The following is a 12,384-nucleotide window of genomic DNA, read 5'->3' on the forward strand; positions in this document are numbered from 1 at the left end:
TATTTAATAAAAAGTGGAAATGTGGGACATTTTGTCCATTTTAGAAATGTAGGGCCCATTTTAATACAGTAACCTCCCTTTTCTGACGTGCTGTTCTGGTCCTCATGCATGTTAATGACTTAAAGAGGAAAGGACAGTTATGCATCAGCTACTTGTGTCTCGACTACTTTAAAAATGTATCAACCAGTTGACTCACTGTTCAAGACCTCTCCCCTTCACTTCACTCTGTAGGTACTCTTGACAATATCTTGAAATATAGTATTTGGTTATTTGTTTTTAGTTATTAGTCATATACTTGAGGGTAATTTATCATTTTACTTCTTGTTATGTTTTGAGCTGTGTTTTGGTTGTTACATCAGGGCCAGTATTTATAAAGTGTCTCAGTGTAGGAGTGTTGATCTGCATAGGGAAGAAATGATTAACCAGGGTAAAATAGACATGCAAACAAAGATTTGAATCTCTGCTCATTGTGCGTATGTGAATGAAACAGTGGATTTATCTGAGGGCCCTTCAGGACCAGACTGATAGGGAGTAAAGTTTACATCTATACTGTGTAGGATGTGTGTTTTAATTTTTCTACATCCATAACAACCAGCTCTCTAGACTTTGATACAGAACCCATGGGCCTTCACTACTGATTGTGTGTGTGTGTGTGTGTGTGTGTGTGTGTGTGTGTGTGTGTGTGTGTGTGTGTGTGTGTGTGTGTGTGTGTGTGTGTGTGTGTGTGTGTGTGTGTGTGTGTGTGTGTGTGTGTGTGTGTGTGTGTGTGTGTGTGAGAGAGAGAGAGAGACACTTGCTGTTTATCCTCACAGTTTGGGGATAGGAGCTGTCATTGAACCTGGTGGTCAGTCTTTAGGCTGCTGTACAGCTTGACGGACCGTAGAGGATTGAACATTTATCCTCCTATATTTGTGGTTCTGAGAACAAAACAGCTTCAGAACAATCAATGTAGAAATATGTGTTTACAGTTCTACAGATCTGTTCAATAAGTGATTGTTGTTGTTTATAATGGTGGTGATGATAATGATGACAACTATTGTATACATTCAGAATTTATTTTTGTATCATACATCATGTCAGCATAAATAGACAGATGTAGACAGACATGCAACACGTCACACACATTACATACATAGTACAATAGACTTACAGACAGACAGTATTCACATAGACAACAATATAGCACAATACAACACAATATGAGCCTGGTTCATTTTCAGTAATGAGGGCCTGTACCCCATTTACAGTTTCTACTTCAATGTATCAGGAGGAGTTATTCACCAGCTATAGAGTGAGTTGTTGTTTATGTTTCTAAGACTGCAGGGTGGGAGATGCAACAATGGCCTTGAGAACAGCAGGAAGTTTGTTGGTGGTCTTTCTCTGGTCTGTAGCAGGTATGGTCTCATTCTTATCTTATACTTGCTCTGTTTAATAATCTACAGACATTTCTAAAAGGTTAAGAATCACAATGTTATTTTGGTGTGTTCTGTTAGGAGTCTCCACTTCAGTTAAATAGTTTTCTTTCACACCTTACTGAGTGATGCTTATCTGTGATTTCCATTCACACTCAACTCAACAAAGTGAACAAAACATTTACAGTCAGTCATCTAGCAGACAATCCTATGCAGAGCAACAGAAGTCAAGCGCCAAGCCCAAGGGCACGTTGACAGATCTCCGACCATGTCAAATATGGGCCCAAAACCAACAACCTTTTGGCCACCGGCCCAAGCTCCCAACCGCCAGGCCACCAACCATCAAAGATCCTCCCACAGTTCCCCGAGAGCTGCCCCTCAACCAACCTCACTCAAAACAGGCATTGGATGTAACAGCATTGCCCCTCAGTGTCATTCAAAATGTATTGTTTGTTTATTTTGACATCATTTTTTACTTTTATCTTTGACTGTCATTCAATCCCCTACACAGCAACTCCACTCCCACATCTCTACTCTCACAACTCTCAGTTTCCTTCAGCCCATCCCACCTATCTCTGCTGGCCACACTCTTTGGATTTCTACACACCATGTATCTTTCAACTATGCTGTGATGTTTAACATACAATTTGAATATATGTTATCAAATTGAATCCACAGATTGTGAGTTGATTCCTAAGAGTGTTAGTATATTAGTAATTGACTGACCAGTTCTCTCCAGATCTCCCAATGATGCTGTTTATATGGTCAGTTTTAGATTAATGTTATGCTTTTTCAGGTCATTCCTGAACCTGAGACCTGCAAAAGGCTACCCGAGGGCAATAACAGAACAAATGGTCTATTGATTTTGTATCCACACAACAAAATCTGAAGAGCTACGATAACTGAATGCCCCAAATATTCAACACTTTGTTGGTGGCAAGAATTTTGTAGAATCATTTTAGCTGAAAAGCAAGAAATCTTGAGTCGTTTTAAATATACAGTTAAAGTCGGAAGTTTACATACACCATACGCCAAATACATTTAAAGTCAGTCTTTCACAATTCCTGACATTTAATCCTAGTAAATATTTCCTGTCTTAGGTCAGTTAGGATCACCACTTTATTTTAAGAATGTGAAATGTCAGAATAATAGTAGAGAGAATTATTTATTTCGATCTTTAAGTACGATCTTTGTCCCCATGTGCAGTTGCAAACCATAGTCTGTTTTTTTATGGCGGTTTTGGAGCAGTGGCTTCTTCCTTGCTGAGCTGCTTGTCAGGTTATGTCGATATAGGACTTGTTTTACTGTGGATACAGATAATTTTGTGCCTGTTTCCTCCAGCATCTTCACGGGGTCCTTTGCTGCTGTTCTGGGATTGATTTGCACTTTTCATACCAAAGTACGTTCATCTCTAGGAGACAGAATGCGTCTCCTTCCTGAGCGGTATGACGGCTGTGTGGTCCCTTGGTGTTTATACTTGCATACTATTGTTTGTACCGATGAATGTGGTACCTTCAGGCCTTTGCTCCCAAGGATAAACCACACTTGTGGATGTCTCCAATTTTTTTTCTGAGGTCTTGGCTGATTTATTTTTGATTTTCCCATGATGTCAAGCAAAGAAGAACAGAGTTTGAAGGTAGGCCTTGAAATACATCCACAGGTACACCTCCAATTGACTCAAATGATGTCAATTAGCCAATCAGAAGCTTATAATGCCATGACATCATTTTCTGGAATTTGCCAAGCTGTTTAAAACCTGTTGGGGCTAGGGGGCAGTATTGACAATTTCGGAAAAAATATGTGCCTATATTAAACTGCCTCCTACTCAAACTCAGAAGCTAGGATATGCATGTTATTAGTAGATTTGGATAGAAAACACTCTGAAGTTTCTAAAACCGTTTGAATGGTGTCTGTGAGTATAACAGAACTCATATGGCAAGCAAAAACCTGAGAGAAATCCTACCAGGAAGTGGAAATCTGGATGCATGGGCTCTCTTCAAGTCGTTTCCTATTGAATACACGGTGACGTAGTAATAATTGTGCACTTCCTACGGCTTCTTCAAGATGTCGACAGTCTTTACAAAGTTGTTTGAAGCTTCTACGATGAACAGAGCCCGAATGACAAGGAGGGGAAGTTGTTGAGGCATGAGGTGACATCACTTCTTGGAGCGCGTTCACGAGGGAGGATCCTCCCGTTCCAAAACCTTTTTCAAGACACAGGAACCGTCCGGTTGAAATATTATTGAATCTTCATGTTCTGAAGGTCCTAAAGATTGATGTTTTACAACGTTTGACATGTTTGAACGAACGTAAATACAACTTTTTTTTACTTTTCGTCGCGACATCATCCACGCGCTTTCTACACTTGTAGTAGCTTACTGGACGCACGAACAACAAGGAGTTATTTGGACATAAATTATGGACTTTATCGAACAAACAACATTTGTTGTGGACCTGGGATCCCTGGAAGTGCCTTCTGATGAAGATGATCAAAGGTAAGGGAATATTTCTAATGCAATGTCTGATTTTAGATGACTCCAAGATGGCGGCTATCTGTATAGCCTGGTGTATTTTTCTGAGCTCAGTACTCAGATTATTGCAAAGAGTGCTTTCCTCGTGAAGCTTTTTTGAAATCTTTCATAGCGTTTGCGTAAAGGAGATGTTCGTCTATAATTCTTTGAATGATAGTTTAATTTTGTATCAATGTTTATGACAAGTATTTTTGTAAATTGTGGCGTTGATTCACCGGCAGTATTTGAGGGAAAATATTTTCTGAACGTCACGCGCCAATGTAAAATGCTGTTTTTATATATAAATATGAACTTTATCGAACAGAAAATGCATGTATTGTGTAACATGATGTCCTAGTGTCATCTGATGAAGATCGTCAAAGGTTAGTGCTGCATTTAGCTGTGTTTTGGGTATTTGTGATGCATGCTAGTTGCTAGGAAAATGGCTGTGTGGTTGTTTTTGTCGATGGACTCTCCTAACATAATCTAATGTTTTGCTTTCGCTGTAAAGCCTTTTTGAAATCGGACAACGTGGTTCGATTCAGGAGAAGTAGTCATATGTTTGAGAAATTGAAGTTGAAATTATAGCATTTATGAAGTATTTGTATTTCGCGTCACGCGATTCCACTGGCTGTTGACTAGGTGGGACACAAATGTCCCACCTTGCCCAGGGAGGTTAATGGCACAGTCAACTTAGTGTATGTAATCTTCTGACCAACTGGAATTGTGATACAGTGAATTATAAGTGAAATAATCTGTCTGTAAACAATTGTTGGAAAAATTACTTGTGTCATGCACAAAGTAGATGTCCTAACCGACTTACTAAAACTAGTTTGTTAACAAGACATTTGTGGAGTGGTTGAAAAACAAGTTTTAGTGACTCCAACCTAAGTGTATGTAAACTTCTGACTTCAACTGTATATATATCAACTCATACACCCTGTACCATGGAATTGGTACAAAAAAAAATCTCTTCCCAGGTTTTTTTTAATCTGTATGGCACAGCTGTCAACATCCTGGTCCTCAAACGAAACTGGTATTGTTAGAGCCGATTTGGACATATTTGTATAAAAGACAGAACATTCAGAGCTCCATGTATATTTGTGTAAATATGAATGTATATGATGAAATATTAGGTACGTACCTGTATGATTTATATTTACCTGTTTGAGATGTATTCATTTGTTGTTAGTGTAACTTAGTTTTGTCCCCCCCCTCTTGCCCATTCATTGTACTGCAGTAAGTGTGTTAGGATAAAAGCAGGAAGTTGGGCCTTTGGGGGGAGGAGTCCTTGCTAGACGCGGGAGCGGTATAGTTTTTTGACCATACAGACATACAGACAGGTCATATTGTGTATTTTCCATATCAAGTAACCTATGTTTTAAGTTGATTGGATATTCATTTTCCTGTTAGATATAAGAAGAATAAACATTTTTGTTGCACCATATCCCTGGATCACATTGAATGTTTGGCTTTTTGGAAACCTTGAGTGTGGACTGTATGCGTACCAAACAACCCCGCTTCAGGCTTGGGCAGTGGCTATGGTAAAGAGGAAAAGAAGCCACTACATTCAAGTCAAAAAACTCCGTGAAGGATTGCTATCGGAAGGAAATCTCCGGTTTTGGACACACACTGGATATTATTCTATTTGTAATTGCATTCGTACCATAAGGACAGCTCGCTTGACAATTAAACAATTAAGATGTTTAAGATTGGGAAACACTGAGATCCTATGCACAATGTAACCTAATCATATGTCTAATATTTGGCCTAACGTGGAAATGCAATGCATCCACGCAACGAATGATACTGCGTGTTCAAACTTCATTAAAGGGACAAAACGTATAAAGGGATGAAATGTTTAAAACGCAACTAAAATGCCGAACTTGCACATGTTCAATTCAAAATGGGTCAATATGCTGAAATGGATGACTGTGTTTTAAAGCATTAAAGGAGGTCTAAAGGGGCATTACGTTTAACAATCAAACCAACAACTGTGTCATTGTAAATTGAGTGAACTAAAAGTGAATGATGGAGGATGAAATCCCAAATAAGACTCCACTGGAGAGGGCAGAGGATCATTTAAATTCACTATATGCAGCCCGGAGAGGCAAACTTGGAGCGTGTACACGCAAAATTAATGAAATAAAAGTCCTTCTTGTTGATGGAGGAAACATTGAAACTGTGAATGAGAGTCTTGAAGCATTTGATGCTGTTCTCAATGACTTTAAGCATGCTCATGAATCTGTGCTAGAGCTGGCCACAGAGGAGGAACAAGAACAGGAGAGCATGAACTATTATCAACCAAGAATGAGAACTTATGAACATTTCCTGAAAGAGGTGGAAATATGGAAAAAAGCTGAAGTTGAGCCACAAACGCTCATTGAACCACACGACAGCATTTCCAATGTGTCAAAAACATCAAGTAAAACAAAGTATTCTAAGACGGCTTCCTCAGTGTCGTCTGCACGCCTAAAAGCTGAGGCAGAACGAGCAGCTCTACTAGCTCGCCAAGCATCATTACAGGACAAGCATGCACTGGAACTGGAGAAAGCTCAACTGGAACAACAGAAAGCTCAACTGGAACAACAGAGAGCTCAACTGAATGTTAGGATGGAGAAAATGCCACTGGAAACGGACATAGCAGCATATAATGCCAAACTGAAGGTCCTGGAGAGTGTTGAGTCAACTTCGCAATCCCATGCTGTGGCAGCCCATTTACTAAGCCAAGAAGATGGAATGAACTCTTATTTTGAGAACCAGGTACCTGAGGTCTATGTGGAACCTGAAACATCACCTGTTGAGTTTGCTGCATTAGGTGCAGTTCCAAATACCCCACTACAAAGGGTTTTACAACAACCGACAACAAAGCCATCAAAACCTATTCAGAAAACAGTCATGAACCACACCCTTCAGCAGCCAACAGCAAGGTCTAGCAATCAACACAGAATCAACACTGCAGGTATCAGCGATAATGCCAGCCATGATAACCTCTCTACTGTCATGCAAAGGCAGAATGAAATTGCTGACCTCCTTGTACTACAGCACAAACAGGCCACACTCCCTGTTAGGGAGATACCTATGTTTGACGGTGATCCTCTAAACTTTAGGCCATTCATGCGTGCATTTGAACATGGTATAGAAGATAAGACGAGCAGTCACCAGGATAGGCTCTATTACCTGGAACAGTACACCACTGGTCAGCCCAAGGATCTGGTACGTAGTTGTCTGCATATGGAAGCCAGAAGAGGCTATGCAGAGGCTAAGAGGTTGTTAAAGGAACACTTTGGCAATGAAATCAAAGTCACCACTGCTTACATGGAAAAAGCTTGGAACTGGACAAACATCAAACCGGATGATGGAAAGGGACTGGGTGGCTATGCACTCTATCTTAGAGGTTGCTGTAATGCTATGCAAGACCTACAGAACATGGAAGAGCTTAATCTTCCCTCCAACATAAAGTTGATCATGTCAAAACTTCCCTACAAACTAAGGGAAAAATGGAGGTCTACGGCATGTGATATTTTAGAGAGAAGACACCTGAGGGCCCAGTTCAGTGACCTTGTGACGTTCATGGAAAAACAGGCCAAAATACTGCAGGATCCGTTGTATGGAGATATTCAAGATCCCCTGTTCAACAAAAAGTTTTTAAAAACCAGAACAGAAGCTGACTTTAAACAGCAGTTCAAGTCCAAGAGTAGGGGAAGCAGCTTTGCCACTGCAGTAGCTGTAGCAGCAGATTGTGACTCTGAAAAACCTCTAAAAGAACAAACATTAAAAGTAAGGAGACCAGGCACCTATCCTTCTGACGCTCCCAGTACCTCATGCGTATTTTGTGCTGGAGAGCATTTATTGGTCGACTGCCAACAGGTGAAGGCACAGCCACACGAATCCAAGGTTGAGTTTCTGAGATCAAAAGGCCTTTGTTTTGGCTGTTTGATGAGAGGACACTTAAGCAAAGAATGTAAAAGAAGGATGACCTGTCAGAGCTGTCAAAGAAAGCACCCCACTATCCTGCACATTGAAGGAAGAGAGAGATTTAGATCTCAAAAGGCAGATATGAGTGGTGTAGCAGTAAAGCGGGAGGAGACTGTCAGCAGTGCTCTTGTCTCACTGGAAGCTGGTGACGATACCGGGGCCGGTACAGATTGTGCACTTGCAATTGTGCCAGTTCAAGTAAAGGTGGCAAATGGAAGCAAGTCTGTGTTAACCTATGCGTTTCTCGATTCTGGTAGCTCGGCAACATTTTGTACGGAGAGACTCATGAGGCAGCTGAATGCTAAATGCAGTGAGACTGAAATTCTGCTACGCACAATGGGGCAGGAGAGTCCTACCAAGAGCTTTGAGATATCTGGATTAGAGATTGGCAACGTGGAAGGCAACACATTTCTTGCATTACCAAAGGTCTACACCCAAAATAAGATCCTAGTGACAAGAGAGAACATTCCCACTCAGAAAGATCTCAAAAGGTGGCCATACCTGAAAGGGGTTCAGTTGAAGGAAATTGATGCCGACGTCGAACTCCTGATTGGCGTAAATGCTCCAAAGGCAATGGAACCCTGGCAAATCATAAATAGCCAAGGCAACGGACCGTATGCAGTGAAAACCATCTTTGGATGGGTGATGAACGGTCCTCTTAACAATTGTACCATGGCAGAAGAATCTGGATGTCCTACGGTGATGGCCAATCGTATCTCAATGGCCGACCTGGGGGTTCTTCTTGTAAATCAATACAACCATGACTTCCCTGAGAGAGAGTATGAAGAGAAGAGTGAGATGTCAGCTGAGGATCGTAAGTTTATGGAGATAGTATCAAGCTCCATAACCCTCAAAGACCATCACTATTACTTACCGTTGCCCTTTCGCAACAAACAGGTAGTCCTGCCGAACAATCGTGACATGGCAAAGCAGCGGGCTCTAAATATCATAAGGAAGTTTAAGAAGGATGAAGGTTACGCTGCAGAGTACAAAGGCTTCATGGAAGAGATGATAACAAAAGGTTATGCCGAGAAGGTACCACAAGAACAGCTTCTCAGAGAGAAAGGCAAGGTATGGTACATACCACACCATGGCGTTCACCATAAGCGCAAAGGAACAATACGAGTGGTGTTTGACTGTTCATCATCCTATAAAGGTACATCTCTTAACAGTGAACTCCTTCAAGGCCCTGACCTGGCAAACACGCTTATAGGAGTCTTGCTAAGATTTCGGCAAGAGCACATTGCCATGATGGCAGACATCGAAGGAATGTTCCATCAAGTACGTGTCCACGAAGATGACTTGGACTTCCTGCGATTCCTATGGTGGCCGGATGGTGACACTAACAAAAGATTGGAGGAGTACAGAATGACAGTACATCTTTTCGGTGCTATATCCTCTCCAAGTTGTGCAAATTTTGCACTACGAAAGACTGCAGAAGACAACTGGGAGAGGTACGATGAAGAGGTGATTCAAACAGTGAAGTCCAACTTCTACGTTGATGACTGCCTCAAGTCAGTGGCCACAGAAGAACAAGCCATAGCTCTCACAAAAACCTCAGGGATGTGTGCTCTCAGGGTGGGTTCAAATTGACCAAGTGGGTCGGCAACAGCCGTGCTGTGCTGACTTCTATCCCTGATGAACACAAAGCCAAGCAGATAAAAGAACTGGACCTGGACAGAGAAAAGCTGCCTGTTGAAAGGGCACTTGGAATCCGATGGAACATTGAAAGAGATGTGTTTACCTTCCGAGTCATTGTCAAGAACAGACCCCTTACAAGAAGAGGTATTCTCTCTACTGTCAGCTCTGTTTATGATCCATTAGGTTTCCTCGCACCATTCGTATTAAAGGCAAAGCAAATTCTTCAAGTGCTCTGCAAGCTAAAGTGTGGATGGGACGAAGTCATCCCCGAAGAACACTCTATTTCATGGAAGAGATGGCTCTCAGAGCTAGACCAGCTTTCTAGATTCCAGATAGACAGGTGTATGATGCCTGAGAACTTTGGTCAAGTCAAGACCGCACAGCTGCATCACTTCGGTGACGCAAGTGAGCAAGGTTATGGCACGGCAAGCTACCTTAGGTTCACAAACGGTATGGGAAAGGTCCACATTGCATTCATACTGGGGAAATCAAGGGTCACTCCACTCAAGCAGATGACGATCCCCAGGCTGGAACTTGCTGCAGCAACATTGGCAGTGAGAGTGGACAGGATGTTAAGGTTGGAGCTCCAGATTGAACTTGAGGAGTCAACTTTCTGGACAGACAGCCAGTCTGTGCTAAAATACATCCGCAACGATACCAAGAGATTCCATACCTTTGTGGCTAATAGGGTTGCTATGATCCGTGACCTATCGAAAGCAAAACAGTGGAGGTATTTGAACTCCAAACACAACCCAGCCGATGATGCTTCAAGAGGATTACATGTTGAAATTTTCCTGAACTCAAAGAGATGGCGCAAAGGACCAGAATTCCTGGAGAAAACAGAAACACAATGGCCAGAAGTCCCCGAGGAGCTTGGCTCCATCCCTTCAGATGATCCAGAGGTGAGAAAAGACGTCATCGTAAACAGTACATGTGTGGAAGAAAAGAGTCCGACCAGCAAACTGATCGAGTACTATTCAACATGGAACAGCTTGAAGAAAGCAGTTGCCTGGATGCTGAAACTGAAGAGACTTCTTATACAGTTAAGCCAGAAAAGGAAAGTTCTCACACAAACTGATCCAGGTTCAGATCAGAGTCTGACAAACTCACTGAAGGAACAAATTGACAAGTTCAAACTGACATTTGGAAAAGAAAGTCTGTCTGTGGATGACCTAGATGAAGCAGAAAAGGCCATCATTCGATTTGAGCAACTACAGCACTATAAACAAGAAATTACACTAGTTGTGAAAGGAAAACAATGTGCCAAGAGAAATGGCTCAATCTGTAAGCTTGATCCAATTGTTGACAATGGCATTCTGAGAGTGGGAGGAAGGTTAAGCAAAGCTGCTATGCCTACGGAACTAAAGAATCCTATGATCCTACCCAAAGACTCCTACATCTCCAGACTGATCTTACTCCACATCCATGAGCAGGTTGGCCACTCTGGGAGAGGGCACATGCTTTCTAGACTTCGCCAGCGATATTGGATACCCTGTGCCAACTCCTTAGCAAGGAAGATCCTTAAGAGCTGTGTCTTCTGCAGGCGGATGCAAGCTAGAGCTGGAGAACAGAAGATGGCCGACCTTCCACAAGATCGGGTGTCACCTGATTTGCCGCCTTTCACCCATGTGGGCATAGATTACTTCGGCCCCATATAGGTGAAGCGAGGCCGCGTTCATGTGAAGCGGTATGGTGTGATCTTTACTTTCCTTGTAAGTCGAGCTGTCCATCTAGAAGTTGCTAGTTATCTGGATACTGATTCCTGCATCAATGCCCTGCGCAGGTTCATCTGTCGAAGGGGCCCAGTCACAAGTATCAGAACAGACAATGGCACCAACTTTGTTGGAACACACAGAGAGCTCGGAGAAGCTCTGAAAGAGCTGGATCACAACAAGATTCAAAATGAATTACTGAAGGAAGGAGTGACATGGTCATTCAATCCTCCCTCTGGAGCCCACCATGGCGGGGTATGGGAGAGGTTGATCAGACTAGTAAAAAAGATCCTCTATTCAGTCCTTAAAGAGCAAGTACTGGATGATGAGGCTTTGCAGACAGCCTTGTGTGAAGTTGAGGCAATCATGAACGACAGACCAATCACAACTGTAACAAATGACCCTAATGATCTAGAACCCCTGACTCCGAACCATCTGCTTCATCTGAAAGCAAAGCCAGTCCTGCCACCAGGACTATTCCAGAGAAGCGACCTATACTCACGAAGGAGATGGAAGCAAGTACAATATATTACTGACCTCTTCTGGAAGAGATGGATCAGGGAGTATCTTCCACTTATGCAGGAACGGAACAAGTGGAACAAAACTAAGAGAAACTTCAGTCCTGGTGACCTTGTGGTCATCGTCGACGACACCGCCCCTAGGAACTCTTGGCTAATGGGGCATGTGGTGGAGGCTTTGCCAGGGGCCAAAGGTCTTGTCCGGAGCGTCTTGGTTAAGACCAAGACCAATATCTTACAGAGACCTATCAATAAACTCTGTCTTCTCCTGGAGGCAGCGGAGTGAGACACACACACACACACACAGTGCTCCATCTTTGAATCACGTGCACCTCTGATTCGTTGATGTTGTACTCTTACATTCTTTGATGTCGTAGTCATACATTTTTTGGACGTCATACTCTTGACATTTTTGGAAGTTGAACACCTGAACACTTCAACTCAGACTGAGATCTACAGACTATTTTCCTATATGGCACCTTGTATATTTGTATATAGCTATGAACTGTAATAGTGCTCTGGTATAGAATGTTTTGTGTATTGGCTCTACGTTTGAATATTAAGTAATTGTTGTCCATTCAGTGCAGTCAACAATTAGGGGCCGGTATGTTAG

The 12,384-nt window shown here is 42.2% G+C and overlaps 1 protein-coding gene across 2 annotated transcripts in view; it reads left to right on the forward strand.

Annotated features, from left to right (window-relative positions):
• Positions 1–1,322: 1,322 nt before the first annotated feature.
• Positions 1,323–12,384, forward strand: part of LOC106591373 (B-cell receptor CD22-like) — a 30,746-nt gene continuing 19,684 nt past the window's right edge. For both annotated transcript variants that reach the window (XM_045690946.1, XM_045690945.1), the window contains exon 1: positions 1,323–1,394. In XM_045690946.1, coding sequence (XP_045546902.1) covers positions 1,340–1,394 — 55 coding nt within the window. In that variant the 5' untranslated portion in view covers positions 1,323–1,339. The remainder of the gene's footprint in view (positions 1,395–12,384) is intronic.

The sequence above is a fragment of the Salmo salar genome, chromosome ssa12 (genome assembly GCF_905237065.1).
Source record: "Salmo salar chromosome ssa12, Ssal_v3.1, whole genome shotgun sequence".
Taxonomy (NCBI): Eukaryota; Metazoa; Chordata; class Actinopteri; order Salmoniformes; family Salmonidae; genus Salmo; species Salmo salar.